We start from the raw sequence: 19559 nt of genomic DNA, 5'->3' as shown, positions 1-19559 counted from the left end.
GAATAGCATGTTTTGGTATTCTTTCTCTTCCCAGTAGCATAAAGGTTTTATCAGGGACTGTGCTGAAATGTTAAGCATAAAAAACTTCTTATAGAAGTACATAGAAGAGTGAGATACCTTACCAGTATTGCTTCAAGAGAAAAGTAATTCATTCGGTATACCACCCTCCCTTGATCCCCATATTTTACTCAACACTTAGTGTATATACTTAAAATGTCCTAGTTTCATGGCTACTAGGACTTTTACGTCATAGTGTACTACTGGACACTTCTACTATACTTTCTCAGTGGGTACACTTCATTTTATCAAGCAAGGGACATCATGGATATGAAGTCGTAAGAAGCAATAAAGGCTTGAACTAATGTGAATGTGAATGTGAATGCACAAACATGAGCCTGAGGCAGAATGAAATCAGGGCAAGGCAAATGTGGGCTGGAGCTACATCTTGGGTACTGCTGTAAAACGTGTACCACTGACACAAGCAGAGGAAGGCAGGAGTTCACAAAAAACCTATGCGCACATGATGAAATATTTCTTTCCAAGGTCTACTGCTAAGCTGAGCAGCTAACTGACCTGCACTTTCTTTGAACACCTTCATAACTGTACATTAACTGGTAACTACAGGCTATCATCAAAACAGAATACAAAAATGGGTGTGTACAGTGTGAAGAGTGGTAAATCAGGAGTCCAGCAAGCTGCTGCTAGACTTCTACACATTTTGCACCTTTTTCTGTGGCATGTTAAATGTACCCTACACAACTCAGCAATTGGTCAAGCATTATGTGACAATCCACCTCACATGTTTTCAAACACAACTCAAGAGCAGACAGACCTAGTATAAACTGTTCGATACCTTTACTCTGAAGGGAAAGGTGGAGTTACTGCACAGACCTTGGCTGTAGTTAGACTACCTGTCGTATAAATGCACGCTATACAAGGGTGCAAGCTTTAAATGAAGGCCTAATCTCATTCTTCCAGTCTTTGTACTCATTTTTAAGGCTATTGTTAAGCTCTTTGACTAGTAGAAATTGAGACTTGGGTACCTATTAGGAACCAGAAGTTTAGTAAATACAAATCTATCAGACTTGCAGGCCTGGAAGTTGATTGGAGAGAATGCACAAGAGTTTGCGGAAATACTCAGGACTCTAGCACCTCAGGAAGATGAAATAGTTGAAGAAAAATGTCACTGCCTTAAAACAGCATGTGTGAGGACTACGGAACAGACATGCATCCGAGTCAGGTATTAAGGTACATAAGGAAAGTTGGCAGTGAAATGCAGAAGTTTTTTTTTTTTTTTTTTTATGGTATGCTTGTGAAATTCAAAATGTTTGTAACTGTACCTATGCTACCATATGTGTACTAACAATGATTTTTTTTTTATTTCATTTTTTGACTATAACAAAGACTTTTTATACACCAACCATGATCATTTTAAAGTGATTTTATGCAGAGTGAAACCTGTATACTTGCTTTATGCAGTTATTTTTTTATAAAGTGTTCATATGTAAACAATGAAGTAGAATAAGTAAAATAACAAAAGATGCTACATGTAAACGTCTTTAAAGTACTAATGATGGAAATTTAGAGTCGGGTGTTTCACTTCACATCTTTGCGGACACAAGTTATGCCACTGGCACAAATGGACCTCTGTGCAACTAGCTACCTGGATGACACTGATGTTTGTCACAGTACTGCAAAATAAAGAGAAGCTTGCATGGTTACTTTTGTTATATACAGACTTATTACAATGCAGCTTCATAACCAAAGCTAGTTTCATACAGATAAGAATTAATATAATGCAGGCAAAACAGAAATGTTTGTTAGCTGTCTGTGAAATGGTACTGCAGGGGCCAAGTAGGGCGTACGTATTGAGCAGAGAGAGATGTGTGTGGTCTGACTTCTCAAGAGCACAAGCAGCAAACTCCTGGATATACCCCTTGCCAACGGCATGTAGTATGTCACTGTGGAGCTTGTATTTTGCAGTAGCCCAGAGGGTGTCTGCAGCACACTTTTCAGTGTTGCCATCCCTTCTGCTTGGAGAAAGGACTGCCATCGATGGGTGGTGGGTTACTATCTACAGGTTGCCCAAGGTTTGAAGTATATGCATACACAATACAAGCCACACCAAGCTATACCTTGGAGAATATGCTGATGCAAGGTTTGCTTTTTACAACTTCAGGAATTTTATCATTTATTTTACCTTTACTCTTGGACAACAACTTATCTATACAGGCATAGCATGATGATGGAGACTATGAATAAACTTGGTCTTGCTCCTGTCTTGATCCTTAGCACGGTGCCCTTAAGGAACTCTAGTCTGCCATCCTTTGGAGTAGGAGTTGTCTTGGCTGGTACCCCTTAATGTCTGACATCATACTTCCATTCACCTTAGGTCAAGGATTGCGGCTTCCATTCTCCTTGAGACGTAACAGTGGAATCTACATTCTTCTCTCTTTTGTAGCATGGATCTATTAGAGAACATTATGTCGAAGAAGACATGAGAGTGGAAAACAGAGAAGTGGTGAAAGTTGATGCAACAACCAGAAACTCGTGCATAAGTGGAAAAAGCGGGGGCTGATTACAGTCTACCCCATTACTCTGAAGTTCAGCTACTTGGCAGATGTTTCCATGTCAGTTGTGGGCCAGTGTGCATCACTTTTAAGTAAAGAAAAAAATCCTCGTTTATCTCAAGTATATTTTTGTTGGAGCTCAGTGCTTTCAATGCATTTTTAATGTACGTGTGAATCTCTCTGCCACTACATTACTGGCTGAATGGAAGAATGCCAAACCAATATCTTTATACTATTTTCTTTCATGAAGGTTTTACACATATATAATGTAATACGCAGCATGGTGTCACTCACAATTACTTTCTGTAGATCATCTTATAACAAAAACTGTCCCGTGAAAGGCACTGTTTTTCATTTGAAGTAGTTGAATCTTATACAGATCACATCAGCCACTTTCAATGTGCATCAACTGTTGTAAGAAATATCCTGTGCATAAAAAACCTGAAGCATGTATGTGACTGTTCTGACATAGCACCATTGTTCATGTCCAGGATTGCAACAGTGGTATTAGTAGTACAATTTCCACCATCAGCATCCAACACATTAGGGACCAAGTTCTTTGCTTCATTTACCTATGCTAGGCAGTTACACTTCTTGCTACAGATTTTATTTTTGCTATGCTCATGTGCCCCTCCTCTAGTACAGTGGAATACAACTGCTTCAAGAATAACATTCATGGATCCAACCAAAAATGTATCTTGGCAGACAATTGTTTCTTTCCATTACCACTTCCTGGCACTTTCAGCACTAACTCCTACACCTTGGACAATATACAATCAGTCTCGTTTTGAACGCTTTGTCTTGCTGATGAACAGTTTTTTCATTAATGTATGTTTTCATACTGCAGACTGGATGGCCGTAGAAATATGAAATAACAGAAGCACTTTGTTACAAACTGGTCCTTAAGTCTTAATTCAACATTTTTATCACTCAGAATAATAATGGCGGCGAAGTACATATGTCTACCAAAATAATACAGCCCAGACTTCTTTAGAATAGCTGGACACATTCACATGGGCCACATAACTGGATGCCTTACAAATATTTACTTTTAATGTTTTCACTTGAACTTCCACTATTATACCCCAGATTACACTGCATACACATCCCATGCAAATAACTGAACAGTTTCAGCCTTTTGGGGTCCACAGCACACTGCAAACAACTTATTTGTATTTAAAAAAACTTGTAAACCACTTGTCAAACATTTCATATTTCTGTACTAATACACATAAAAAGTACATCTTTAAGCAGTGCCCAAACTCTAGCGCGACATACAATCAACAAAGCAAAATGGAGCCCCATTAAACAAAGAGATTACCTTCTGCAAAGCTCCCAACTCATTAAACTAATATGTTTGGAATCAAATGCCCTCTTCCTGCTAAACTGCAAGGAAACACCTCCTCCCACAATGTATATCATGTCTCAAAGTGCACCCACCTCCATCTACTCCAAGACACACACTCCATTCTACCAGACATGCCTTTCTCATAACTGCATCATCTCTATGGCAATCCCTCCATAAACTCCCTCCCCCCAAAAAAAGAAAATTCAAACTGTTCACGTTCAGGTGATTTCACCACTCTCTTTCAAAAGCAGAAGTAATGCACCTTTCTGAAAAAAAAGGTGCACAACCTAAATACCTCAACCCCTTCTACTTTGTTCCACCTTTACAACATCAGGTCTGTCTCTCAAAGTGGAATCGACCAAAAACTAATTTACTCTACCAAACTGTATAGACTAAAATGTAAATGAATCATCTTAATTTGTAAAGAGTGTAAATACCCTTTCTTGTATATTTGAGTAATGAGCATCTACATTTTTTTTCCCGGACATGTGAATGTTATTTTTCTTTCACCTGGGCCGTGTCTGCAAATGGTCAGATATGACAAGTGTACTAGCTTAATAAACAAATACAAAATTTAAAAAAAAATCAAGATGTTCTGTGACCATCACTTCATATTTTCTTCAATCAAATTTCCTTTGTAATAAACCTGAAGTTGTGAAACATTTAAGCAATTAATAGGATCTTTTACAGTTACTGTAGTAAACTTTAACTGTAATGGTGGTTCACTTTTAGCTTCACATCCTTGAAATCAGTTGCACAAAAACCTCTCTACTTGCTTTAATGTCTTTTTTTTTGCTTCCTGTTTAGACTGAATGTGTTTTCTGTAACCATGGGCGACCATCATCGCTCCAGACAACACTGCGCATCTTAAGATGCATTAAATATTAGGAGGCAGAAGCTCTGCTGAACATGTCCTGACTTGCCTGATGCTAGATAACAAAGGGGTGTCACACACTTCAGATGTATACCTGACAGACACATCTTTGTAATATAGCTGCAGCCCAAAAAGGGATGCAAACATCTGCTTTCAGATCACTGGCAAAGCTCAACACTGTGCTAAGAATGTAGACAGCAGGTACCCAATTTCTGTTATACTAGCCACGGTGAAATTACTGGCATTCCAGACATAACACATGGCCTAAATTCTTACAATGGTGCCAGTCATAAAGAACATTTCTACCACAGTTTTCACAAATTCATACGGAAAAGTAACTTGCTACATCTAAAGCTTTGACTAGCGGCCTAACTGGATGCATCTGCTATTAACAAAGCAGTTCAAGGTGCAAATGAATTAGCCAGATAATAAGCAACCTTAACTTTTCCAACGTGTCTACATGCACTATAAGGACTCTGACTCAGTTTCGTAGTGCTGTTCTGCACTGCCAATTTAGTACTGTCTTAGACTGACATGGACATTATAAAAATCCATTACAGGTGCAAGAACAAATCAGGCTAATTCTTTGGGGTGCCCTGTATAGTACAAGTTCTTTAAGCAGAGGGCCCTGTATATAGTACATCAAGCTCCTTTAGTACAGGCAGAACATCATACAGATGCCATTGATACAATATGGTAATAAGTGCAGGATACTGTAGTTATTACTATGTGGGAATGCGTGTCACGTGACTTCCAGTATTCGAGCAGGTCTTTGAATAAAGCTTTTGATGTGAATGCATCATGGGTTTCTCCCTCTTCATTATAACGCATTTTGACTCTACTTTAAAAGCAGTATATGGAACATCATGATGTCAAACGTAATGTGAAGTTACTGACACTAAAAACAGCCTTCCTGCTTACTACCCACTATGCAGCTTTCAAGGAGTATACAGCGAAAAGCCTCTTCCACTGTGACATGATGATTGCCTCATGGATATTAGGGAAAGTTCAGCAAGTATTCTATTTTTTTCACTGCAATAAAATAATCACAAAACGTGTTCTTTGTATTCATTTTGGCATTAAAAATATCAAAATTAACTTTTGCTTTTTAAATTTTGCATTAAATCTCTCACCCTTTTTTAGGCACTAATGTATTCTTTACATTGGAACTAATTTGCTCATACTTAACATGTTTTTCACATTTCACTTTCCTTTGATTTTTTTCCCTCTCTTTGTCTTACTTTTTTTCAGAGGAATGGGAAGAGGTGGAAACCTAATCATCCTACAGGAGGAACTCTTTTGAAAACCTGCTGACATTAAAAGAATATAATCTTAATGAGATATGTGAGCAACTAATTTACTAACTACTACCTTAATACTATACACACACACACACATATATATGTATACAAACACGCAACAGTGCTCTAACCTAATAACAAGTATGAAGTGTGATTTCTGAAATAGTTATTTTTGGCCTGCTCGTGGTAAGGAAGCTCTCTTCAGCCCCCTTTTCAGTGCGCACACCTTCAACACACTTGGTCTGCCTGTATCATCACAGCTTGCCCCCCCCCCCCAAACAACTGCAACATTGCCAAATAAAACCACTGCTACAGCCTGTTTCTCCCTACAGTTATCGCAAGCCACACAACACTTTTTAATAAGGATACCTACCAGACAAGTCTGCATAGCACACTTGTTCTGCTTGTATCCCCGCAGCTCGCCCCCCCCCCCCCAGCAACAGCAACACTGCCAAATAAAACCACTGTTACAGTCCTGTCTCTCCCTACAGTTACTGCAAGCCAAGAATAACACTTTTTAAAAAGGATACCTACCAGATAAGTCTGCATAGGTGACTGGATACTTACAGTTCTTGTTATTAGCAGATTTGGACCTTAATAGTTATGTTTTAAGCACTGTAACTGATTATTGGCACCGTGAAAATCTACTGCCAATATTTAGCGGACCGGAGTTCCACTACGGCAACCCCTAACTGGGAAATGCCGAAAGACAACAACAACAACTGATTATTTACATTTCTTTTGATAGCAAATTTGTTACTTTTACTAGTTTTTTTTAAACAGTGTTTTGGCTGGCATGCACACCTGCAAGGACTCCCCCCACCCCAGGCAACTACAGCTTCATCTCTCACCACTAGGTGGCACAGCTAACAATATATTTAATGTATCTTGTCCCAAATAAATCTGCCTCCCCACTGAATTCTTGTAAAGTAAGGCTAGTACCATTTACTTGGCGCATTTTGTCCCCAGATAGATTTGCCTTCCTTTGCTTTACTTACACACCAAGGCCATAACAGTAGTGTTTCTGCAACTATCTGCTTACACTCCTTTCTGCCTTTACCTCTTCCTTGCTTTCACTTACCTTACAGCTCCAAGACTTCCATTTCTCATACTGATTTGTTTTTCTTTGCAATCTTCTGTGAGGGGGACAGCCTGTTCTGTTCACTATTGCTACTCTCGGGCTCAATCTGCTCCACTACCCTACCCCCGTTCCCACCCACCCCTGCATCACCTAGACTTATACCAACATTACCCATTCCCCTAAGTTCCCCCAATCAAGAATCACCCTCCATCCACCAGTCACACTTCAATTAACCAATACACTATTTGTAACACTCTTCCCTCTCCTCGCATAACTTAATTGCAACTGTCCTTAATCACTCTACTCCCACCACACTACACCAACACCCCTCTATCCCTACATCTTCATCATACCATCCAAATAACCTAAGATTTAAAAAGAATGCACAACATGCTATTTATTCTGCCCACACTCTATATCCTACTACAATCAGCATACTATCTAACATCCTACAGTCACCTATACATGTCCATAGTTCCACACTATATTATACTAATACCATCAACTCCTCAATCTCCTACCTTGCCATCTCCTCCCAACTCTACAATCACACACCTATGCATACTTCCATTTCAAACATGTAGTTGTCAGCAATACCACTAACCACTTCAGCAAACACCATTCACATACTCTTGAAATTGTCACACAAACATGCACGTATATTATCACTGATTCTCCAAAGTGGTGACATATACCCCAATCCCAGGCCACATAGTGCACAACATACCATCATGGCTACCATTACACACCTTCCTCACATTAAAACTACAGACCTTCTTATTCTTAACATGAACCTTAGAAGCCTAGTTAATAAAATCAGAGACTTTCATGCAGTCATTGCACGATACTCACCAGACATTCTTACAGGACCAGAAACGTGTCCCATATAAGAGACCCAGACATAATCCCACGAGGTTATAGCATACACAGGTTAGACAGGATCAGGAATAAGGGTGGCAGGGTTGCAATTTTCTACAAAGACAACCTAAGCATAGACTACCTACCCATCAGATACCCTTATGATAACAACTTTGAAGTCCTAATAACACGGCTCAGAATCAACCCAAAGAAAAATATTACCATGATAGCCATTTACATACCTCCCAACAATACTCCCACTGCCACTGAGAAACTCATAGCCTGGAGAGCCTCAGCCTACACCCATGAAACCATTATCACAGGCAACTTCAACTTAGACTGGAACACTTACACTGGTGATAACTCTCCTCCTTCATAAAGCTACATGCTTTCTCCCAAACAATCCAGTTTCCCACTTGAATAGCTAAACATAGCAAAAGGGAATCTATCTTAGACTGGTCACTTATTAACAGTACCACCCACAACTATCTCTCCGGATGCCTTCCAAATCATTTAAGTGACCACAGACCCACCCAGAACCATAGTTTACAAAGTCATACGAAATACTAAAAACTTCAACAAAGCACTCTTAGACATGCTCAATAAATGTAACTGGACACCACTCCATCATCTCCAACTCGACCAGGCCGTAACATACTTCAACGACATTTCTAGGTATTCTAAACAGCTTAGCACCAACTCATACATATCACGTTAAAAATAAGAGATTGCCCTGGATATCAAAAGAAACCATTAGACTTCAAACACTAACGGACAAAACCTAGTTTTAATACCAGAAAGCAAAAGACAATAAAACTCTGCTAGCGCTCCAGCAGCTCCGCAATCAAACAAAAAAACTCAGACAAGACAAAAAAAATGTATACATCTATGCAAAACAAATATGAAAACAATCCCAAAAAGTTCTGGCAAGCAGTTAACTTGCTCCTCCACCCAGGTAAAGCTACAACCCCAGAACAAACAACCAAAGCATGAGTACTGCCTCACAAATCCAACTAACAACAACCCTTTTCACCTCAAACATGTCCTAACACCATAAGAACAATGCTGAAAAAACTGAAACCTTCTTCCTTAGCAGCTGACCAATTCCCTAATAAGTATCTCAAACTTTCAGCTGATGCCATAGCTCTGCCTATCTCCACTCTGTAAATAGGTCTACAGCAGAACAATATGTCCCAAAATTATGGAAAATTTCCTATATCACCCCTCTACATAAAGGAGGAACATCAATAGAATTAAACAATTACAGACAGATAGCCATCCTTTCCTCCTGTGTAAAAATTCTGGAAAAATGTATCCACACTCAATTTCTGCAATATCTGTTACCTCACAACCTTATCTCTCCCTCCCAAACTGGTTTCAGACTGCAACAGAGCACCACCACAGTCCTAATTAATTTCTCTAACACCATCAGCCAACTGAGAAATTCAAACCAGCAAGTAGCATCAATCTTCCTAGACATGTCAAAAGTGTTCAACACTGCCTCCCATCAGAAACTCCTTCTAGCTTAGTTTTTTTTTTCTTATAACTAGCCAGTTTTCTAGTTTCAGCACTCAAATCTGTTTCTTTGATCTCAGCACTTGTTCAGAAAAAAAAAATTTCATCTGCTTTTACTGTACTTGTGTTTCTACCTACTTTATTTTACTTTTGCATCATCTTAAAAGTACTCAATTGTATTTATTACTGCTTGGTGTAACTCATTCTAAGCCTTTTGGTTTAAACACTTGGGCTTCGGACCAGTTGTTTTGCACTGAAAGGGTTTGTGGTCTGCACTCTAGTGGCAGAACAGGTAGCTTACATCCTTCTAGGTTGGGAACTGCTGATTGAGGGCTCAGTGTCTGTTATTCTAAAAGTGTATTAATTCTGGTTTAAGCACTTGGGCTTTCAGGCCAGTTATTTTACATTAAGAGGGTTCGTGGTCTGCACTCTTGTGGGAGGAGAGGCTGGACTCTGCCCTTCTGAGCTGGGAATTTCTGGTTAAAGGCTTATAGTGCATGCATATCTGAACTGCTTCTTACTGAAGTTGGTGTGCCTTGTTTGCTGTGGCATAGACTGGATTCGGGCCTGCTGGATCTAGCTTTGTTTGTGTAATTTGAGCACTAATCCAGGCATTCTCTAAAGTATTCAATTGTATTTATTACTGCTTGGTAGTAACTTGATTAAAGTGTAGCTATCATTCTAAGTCTTTTGGATTAAGCACTTGGGCTTCAGACCAGTTGTTTTACATTAGGAAGGTTTGTGGCATGCACTGTGGTGGCAGGACAGGTAGCTTTCATCCTTCTAAGTTGGGAACTGCTGACTGAGAGCCCAGTGTCTGTTATTCTTAAAGTGTATTAGTTCTGGTTTAAGCACTTGGGCTTCAGGCCAGTTATTTTACATTAAGATGGTTCGTGGTCTGCACTCTTGTGGGAGAAGAGGCTGGACTCTGCCCTTCTGAGCTGGGAATTTCTGGTTAAAGGTTTATAGTGCCTGAATATTTGAACTGTATCTTACTGAAATTGGTACACCTTGTTTGCTGTAGCATAGACTAGATCCAGGCCTGCTGAATCTAGCTTTGTTTATATGCTTGTTGTTTGTTTGCTTGTTATTCTCCTGGAACGCTAATTCCACCTAATACGCGGCTTCTCAGCGCTTCTGTGGATCACTAGTGATATCTGCATTGCTTACTGTACTTATTTCCTTGTTTCACTTGAAAGAAAGTTACTGTTTGTCATTTTTGCATTTAAGTTACCTGTAACACATTGCACTTAAGTTACCTGGCACTTGCTCACTAAAGCAATTATACAAGTCAGCACTAAAAATTAAAAGCACTACACCCTCACTCCCCACTGGCCCTTGTTTTCAATTATAAAGGAATTCCCAACATTATTCTAGCATGTCCAAAGGTCAGTTGTCAATCTCCTCTCCGGTCCAGCTGGTGAATCTGGGAATCTTGAGGCAATGTTACAACTGCCTCATGTACACAGACAACCCTCTCCTCCTACCAACAAATTCCAACACATGTGAGAGATGCAACCATATAGCCAAAATGGAGGCTAAGCTCTCTCAACTCAGTACTGGCATAACCAGTCAGGAGGAGAAGGAAACCACACTCACTACAATTCCAGTCTCACATAGACCTACCACGACAGCAAACCAAACACATAATCACACAAAAACATACTCGGAGGCTCTAAATAAAGATCTGCCTAAGCAGCAGAGACCTCCAAAGCAGACACCCAAGCAACCGCTACCCCAAAACAAAACACGTGCAACACATATCTCACAAAGCCAGTGTGCCGAACAGTCACAGCCCTTAAGACTAAACAACACACCTGATACACTTGTAATAGGTGACTCTACTGTCAGGCACACTGACGTCCCGCTCACCAGGCTGAACAAGGAGAGGGTCAGCCTGTCGGGCGCTAGGATCCGCCACATAACACAAGCACTCAGGTCACTCCAAGGCAAGTACAAATATGACTCAGTCATTGTCCATGCTGGTGTGAATGACCTGAGACGTACCTCCCTGGACTACATGAAAAGAGACATAGAGGAGCTCTCTGAGCATGTAGCCCAGGCCGGTATGACCCTGACCTTGAGTAGCATCTTACCCTCACCAAGAATGATGCCACAATATGAAGACAAGATGATCAATTTCAACAATTGGCTTAAGTACTGGTGTCATTCATAGGTGATCCAATGCCTGTCAGCTTGGGATGATATGCTCGACAAGCCACGATGCTTCGCTAGGGACGGCTTGCACCTGTCACCCCTGGGCTTTCGGATATTGGCAAAGGCTCTTGCTACCCCCACAGTGCCTTTTATAGGCAAGGCTCAAAAGACAAACCCACCTCCATAGGTATCACAAGGGATAAGAAACTAAGAGTAATGCTACTCAACGCCAGAAGTCTAAACCTCAAGATGCACGCACTCGAAATTCTCCTTAGCATGGAGAACACTGATATCTGTGCAGTAACAGAAACCTGGTTCAGGGCTCCCGAGAGCACCCCAGCACTACCAGGTTATACCCCATACCATGCTTTTCGGCCCCAAAACTTGGACCGAACCACAAAAGGAGGGGGAGTATCGATATTCATCAAAGATACCCACACCTCCAGGTTGGTGGCAAAGCACGAAGCATCAGAGACTATCCATGTGCAACTAACAGTGGGTAAAACTGCCTTCCAGTTTATAGCCTGCTACAGACCACCCTCCCAAACCCAGGAACCCCACTCGGCCTTCCTGAGAACACTGGAAAATATGAAGGTCTCTCCAAACACCATTATATTGGGTGACTTCAACTACCCAAACATAGACTGGGAGCATTAGTCTAGCTCCAACACCCTAGCCCAAAGGTTCCTAGAATTTATAAACTCAAATGCTGTGGAACAACTTGTTACCACTCCCACAAGAGGGGAAAACATACTGGACCTGATCATCACCAACATGGGGACTCTATGCTCCAGACCAGAAGTGTATCCCTCACTGGTAAGATCAGACCATAAACTAATCTCACTGGATATTCACATCCCAACCCCACCCCCTGCCCAGAAAACCACAGTGAAAAACTTCTCTAAAGCAAATTTCACACTCCTCAAAACCGAAGTGGAATCCTTCAAAGCCCCCGGGCCTGTGGAAAATACGGCCCAGACCGCAGAATCCTTTATAAACGCATTCTATGAACACCTTCGGGAATGCATGGATCATGCGATCCCAAATAAAACCAAGACCCAATCCTCCAAAGGCAGACGTCCTGTCTGGTGGACCCCAGCCATAAACAAACTATACAATAGAAGGAGGAAGCTACTAAATGATAGAGCAAAATCCCAAAAAGGGAAGGCATCACTGATCAGTATTAGCAAAAAACTAAGGTCACTCATAAAATTTTCGAAGGCCAGCTTCGAGAGACAAATTGCACAGGACACTAAGGATAATCACAAGGCTTTCTTTAGTTATGTTAGGAACCTGGGTGGTAATTCCCAGATATGCTCAGAATTAGTCCAAAATGACAAAAAATACACCGAACCCACAGACATTGCCAACATCCTAGCTGACAGGTTCAGCGCAAACTTCTCCCCCCCTCCCCACCAAAAGGGCAAATATCTATCCCAGCAGAGTGCTGCCCCTCTGACATCTCAGATGCTCAGGTAAGAGCCGCCCTCTCCAAAGCAAAAAACACAGCATCAATGGGACCAGATGGTGTCCCGGGCTGCGTCCTACATGAACTCCAAGAAGAGCTAAACCCAAACATAAAACTACTGATCAATCTCAGCCTTACTACAGGATATGTGCCCAAAGAGTGGCGTACAGCAAAAGTGGTCCCTCTCCATAAAGGTGGTGCCTCAACGGATCCTGGAAACTATCGCCCATAAGCCTGACTAGCTTGGTCTGCAAAGCTATGGAAAGGATCATCATGGACCTCATAAATAAAGATATTGGGGACCTACAGACACTGGATCCTACCCAGTTCGGCTTTGTTAAGGGCAGATCCTGCCTCTTAAACCTGGTTGATTTCTTTGAAACAGTCACCAAGGCCATTGACGAGGGGAAGGTGGTCCACACAGCCTACCTGGACCTCGCAAAAGCCTTTGATACAATACCCCACTCGGGCATTATAGATAAGCTCACCAGCTTAAATATAAACCCCTATGTCACTAGATGAATTGCAAACTGGCTCAAGGACAGAACCTACATGGTTAGAATTGCTGGAGCCATGTCAGACTCCAAACCAGTTACAAGTGGTGTCCCACAAGGCTCAGTCCTGGGACCTCTCTTGTTCGGTATATATTTCTCAGAGGTACAGGCCAACAAGGAAGGACTGTGGCTGACCAGGTTCGCAGATGACTGCAAACTGGGCGCCATAATCGACTCTCCAGCCGACACAAGCATCCTCCAAAAGGGCCTCATAGAAACAGACAACTGGTGCCAGAGCCATGGCCTCAAGCTAAATGCCAAAAAGTGTATAGTCATCCCCTTTGGCAAAAACAAAGTGCCCACAAATTACCACATAGGTGGTAATCCATTAAGTACAGAAGAAGTAATTAGGGACCTGGGGACTCAAGTTGATAGCAATCTCTCATTTGACAACCACGTGGCCAAAGTGGTTAGAAAAACATTTTATATAGCCCACCTAATCATGAAGGGATTCACATCTAGATCAGGGGAGGTCATCGTGCCTCTTTACTCATCCCTCATCAGGCCCATAATTGAGTACAATGCCCCTTTTGGGATGTACCTTACCAGACACCTGCAGCAACTGGAAAGACTCCAAAAGTACCTCACCAAGAGGATCAAAGGGCTCAAACAGATGACATATGCTGCCCGGTTAAAGAAACTCCAGCTCTACTCAGTGGCACACCGCCTGTTCAGAGGCGATCTGTGCCTGACGTATAAAGCCATGTCCAACCCGGAATTAATGGACATGCTGCACCTCAGAAAATCTAAATCCCATCGAGCTACGCACTCGAGAGACTTGAACCTCAGCACTGAAATAAATAGGACATGCTGGTGGGACAGATTCATAACCCAGAGGCTCCCTTCACTCTGGAATAAAATCCCAGTCCAGGTTAGGCAGAGTCCCTCATTGACTCTCTTCAAGAGGAATCTTGATGAGTGGATGGGAGATCGTAGGTTTACCCCGGGTATCACTTCTGTGTCACTGTTAGACAGAGGCACAGTATACTAACCTCGAAAAAGGGCATAGCAAAATAAATTTAAAATGGGTGGCGAAAGCCAAACACATTCTGGCTAGGCTTATAAATGCCCTAGGGCAGATAGCCTAGTATGAACCTATGAACCTATATACTCTTGCCTCACTAAACCTATCAAAGACTTTCCCTCTCCTGATTCCTAAGCTATCTTTCTGACAGACAAGCAGTACGATTGAAATTTTCTCACTACCTCTGCCGGTCTCGGTCGGAATCCCTCAAGGGTCCATACTAGGACCCCTTCTTTTCACCATCTTCTCTAATGATCTAGCCTCATCCACCATACATGCTAAAGTAGTTCAGTATGTGGACGATTCAACTTTAATCTGCCCAGCAGATACCTTACCAGACCTACAAATAGTAGCACGACAAGCTTTTAATGATATAGAAGCATATCTACGTAAATCACAACTAATTCTTCACCCCAAAAAGACTCTGTTAATGCTATTTACCAGTAGCAAACGATCACCTCCTTTCACCATTCTCTCGGCATACACAGTCATCCAACCAGTTGAGCATACAAAACTCCTTGGTGTGACATTCAACTATAAACTCAGATTTGACCACACATAGCCATCACAATTATGAAAGTTCACATCAGACTTGGCTCACTGTACAGAAGCAAGCCATTCCTCATTGACAATACCAGACTAGCCATACCCAGAACCTTCCTCCTCTCTACGCTCCTATATGATTTCCCACTCCTTACCAAATTTAAAAAATCAGACTTAACCAAACTGCAAATTTGCTACAACAAAATAACCCACTTCGCAGCCAACCTTCCCCACCAAACCCACCACTGTATTGCTCTACATAAATTAAATTGGCTCGAGCTACCTAACCTTCGCCAGCTCTACCAATTTAAATTCACACACAATATCATCTTCCATCCTGACAGCTGCCCATCCTCAAGGAACTTGTGTTCCCTACTCATGCACACGAAGACTAAGATCTGCAGACAGAAACTTTCTCACAGTAAACAAAGCTAACAACACTCACGGTAAAGCCCTATTCTCAAATTAAATAGCTAAATTATGGAGCTCTCTACCCCACACTCTCCAAAACACACCTGGATCTACCAGTTTCAAACTGCTACTAATTTAACACCTATCCAAGAACTGGCATTGTTCCTGTGCCAAACCTGACTGACAAGATATCTATAACTCTCTCAACACACTGTCCACTCCTTACCCCATTTTCACCCTCTCCTCAGTGCTTATTACTACTCCAAATAAATAAATATTATAAATATATATATATATATATATATATATATATATATATATATATATAGGAAATCTCATTTGTTCATAACCATTACTTAATATCTACACAGTACTAATTTTATTTTTCTCACAGTGATCTTCACCAAAATGCTTGTGTGTTTTTCTTTTCGAACTTGTATCTACTAGAAAACTGTACTGAATATTACTTTGTATACACTAACAAGATGATGTGTATTCTGCATCTTACTGTATGTATACTATTGTACTATCTAATTATTACATATTTCTGTGGAGCTTTTCTACCCAGGCCTCCGCTGAAAATGGGCTTCTGGTCCAGTCGGACTTTCCTGGAAAACAAAAGTAAATAAATAAATAAATAAATGAATGAAAAATTCCTAAAAGGTATGAAAAATACTTTCACTTGTGCTGAAAAATGATGGCGTTCTCGGTCCAAATGTCTGGTTTAGTCAGGAGACAAATGAGAACTGAGGTAATTTAGTTATGAGAGGGGAATTATGGGTAGGGAACAAGTCAGAGGTCTCGGATCCAAAGTTTTGGAATAAGGTGCTGAGGTCAGATCTGGCCAGATCTTACAACCCACATGTTGAATCAGATGAGAAAAGACAACATCGGATAACCAAGTTAAACGCTTGTAAAAATGATACAAGAAAAAACTAGCCTTTAGCAGCGAGGAATTATGGGTAGAGGAGGCACAGCTTGACAAGCTGAAGTCTGTTGAATTCAGCCGGCCTCGGATCCAAGTCGAATCCAAAAACCGACAGGCTGAATCCAGAAGGAAAAGACAACATCGGAACTGGAAGATTTAGATACAGAAAAAAGGCAATACATAACTAGTAACATAAATGGCGAAAGGAAAATGGTAATTTTTTATTTTTTTAAGAACTTGGATTTCTGTGTAATAAAACCCAGAGGACTGTTCCAATGAATGCACACCAGATAAATGAAATAAAGACATTTACTTCCATAAAACTAACTTATGATTTATTTTATGTCTCATTAAGCACTGAGCAATCCCATACATACCTCTAAAAAAGGCAAAGAAATGCACCTAAATGATTTTAGCACTTAAAACGTGCAGCTTCTACACTGGTACTGAATTTAAAGCAAGTGTGGTGGCTGATCAGGTTCCTTGATCTCTGTCTATGCACACTGCTATAACAACCTGTTAGGCATGCCAGTCTTGTATACAGAATTAGTGTGTTCTGCTTACCTGGCATTGTACCTCCACAGCCACAAATCACATTCTTTTTTCCTCCACTAGAGCAAAATGTGCAGCAATGAAATACTCCACGATGTTTACGCAACTTGCTCTTCACCATCAGAGGGAAAGGTGAGCCCTGAAAAGGAATATAACATCACATTAACAATGAAATTGATCAGTTTATGGTAAGATGTCTTGCAAATATCAAATGGCTAAATTGACTTTTTTGATCTTTGTTAGTATGGCTGCTACCACCACAAATGCCTGATCTTAAGTGTAAACCCAAGGAAGTTGATCTGTGACCAACTCAGAGCAGCAGAGCTCAGATAAAATTGTGAGGATTTGAACTGTATTTGTTGGATGCAAAATATTCAAAGCTGTTTACCATAACCACTGCAGCATTATCAATCACAGGCAAGAGCTACCATTATTAGCCAGTAACAGCATCTGTACTGCTGGAGTAAGTTCAAAGAGCTACCATTACTAGCCAGCAGCAGTAACAGCCTCTGTACTGCTGGAGTAAATTCAAAGCATATAATTCTCACAGATCTGAAACACAAAATCAGTGCAAGTTAGAAAGCGAGACTCAGCATTATAGCTCATTTCTTGGATAGACAAGAAAATTCAAAGTTTCATTTATTTAGACTGGGCAGTATGAGTACAAGATAGCCTTCCAGTCTCAATTCTTGGGTCTGCTCTATGCAGTACTTGCTTCTGACACATTTTCTACATCAGGTTTGGACTTCCTAAAATGGACACACTAATGACAAATTTGGAATTATACACATTTCAAGATAATGTGAAGCATGCTCTTAACTGTGTTGTACTGAAATTTAACAATAGTAACGCAAAGGAGATGCAGCTAATGTGATAACATGTTAACATCCAGTCAGGGCAGAAAACCTTGTGCCTTCTATATTGTTTTAGCTTGCACTGGGACCTCACAGTGAAAACACAGACCTGCTTTATGACTCATTATCCTGTGCACCTGTCTCAGCTTTTCTTTCTTTCTTTAAAAAAAAAAAACAAACAAAAAAAAAAAAAAAACACTTTTGTAACTCTCAATGCTGTCAGCTCTCAATCTAAAATTTATAAACTGATAAACAGAAAAAAAGTTTATAGTACCCTACTGTACAGTCCAGAAACTTTTCTGAAACGTCTTTAGTACCTATTAAACCCAATATCCAGATTTGAAAGGCAAAATATCAAAAGCCTAAGAAGTCTCTATTCTACAACAGTCTGCATGGCATAGTTTATTACAATACAGAGGATTATGATCAGGCCACAGACTAACTGAGCTATTATGCATTTGAGACATGGATGCCAAGAAATTCAAGACTGAAGCTTGAGAGGTGAATCTTGGCATCTACTGTCGAGAGCACATAAATTGGTTACGATTGCGGAGACTGGATCATAACTCTTTGTAGTGTGGATATTTGTCTACATCATGTACTAGCAGTTACAAAAAGTGCTTAAGTCCAAAGTGTTTTACTGGCTTGTTCTGTTCGATTCTCAGCTAGAGCGTCTTCTGTGTGGAGACATGCGTGAATGGGCGTACCTTCGTTGAAGGTTGTGCGTCAGGGCTGGCAATTCGGCACGTAAAAATCTTCTGCCAATCATTAGCGACCGGAGTTCCGCTGTGGCAACCCCTAACCGGGAAAAGCCAAAAGACTCAACAACAACAAAGTCTATGAAAACTGGAAAAACTCTTTGGGATGTCAGACAGAAAGCAGGCAGAAACAAATCTGTTTTTACATCTGCCGCTATCAGTAGTGGCAAATTTAACGGGCTAGCATGATACCCACGATACCTGATCTTAAGAAGTGAAGCAGGCAGTGATTAACAATTGTTAAGATCAGGTTCTCCTACTATAGAAGTGCTTAACTCATTTGTTTTTTTTCTGGATACTGAAGCATAATCACCATGCACTACAAAAGCCTAAACATGTTTCTGTCTTTAGAAATATGCTTAAAAAGCTTGTCTTTTTTGTTATCTTAGCGTAATCATGGCGCTCTATGTACTATAATTATACACAATGAATTCCGACCTCCTCTTGCTACCATCTTGCCCAAAACAGATACCTAAAAGCCTCTTAAGTCAGTAACTGAGCTTATTCTTAGGTTTCAGGTAAACTTAAATAAGGAGATGGTGCAAAACTGTAAGTATAAAAGTTATTTGTGCAAGAATGGCATCCTGCAGGAGGCAAGATGGGCATGTTCTACCTGAAATCTAGTGTTCTTAAACGTAATGTCAGCAAAAGGAATTGCTGTTTAACTGTAGCCTCTAAACAGACTTTGCGCCTCATGAATGGAGAATAGCAACAGTCAACCCTCTGAACAAAGGTGGGCCATCTACAGACCCTGGAAACTACA

The 19559-nt window shown here is 40.7% G+C and overlaps 1 protein-coding gene across 1 annotated transcript in view; it reads right to left on the bottom strand.

Annotated features, from left to right (window-relative positions):
* The window catches only part of TRIM45 (tripartite motif containing 45), a 640498-nt gene that overhangs the window by 27853 nt on the left and 593086 nt on the right, over positions 1 to 19559 (bottom strand). The window contains exon 7 of the mRNA XM_044073131.1: positions 17197 to 17323. Coding sequence (XP_043929066.1) covers positions 17197 to 17323 — 127 coding nt within the window. The remainder of the gene's footprint in view (positions 1 to 17196; positions 17324 to 19559) is intronic.

Source organism: Protopterus annectens, chromosome 5.part1 (assembly GCF_019279795.1).
Source record: "Protopterus annectens isolate FY-2018-M chromosome 5.part1, PAN1.0, whole genome shotgun sequence".
In the NCBI taxonomy this organism is placed as follows: Eukaryota; Metazoa; Chordata; order Ceratodontiformes; family Protopteridae; genus Protopterus; species Protopterus annectens.
Note: the sequence above shows the minus strand (reverse complement) of the source record. Positions and strands in the feature narration are given on the sequence as shown.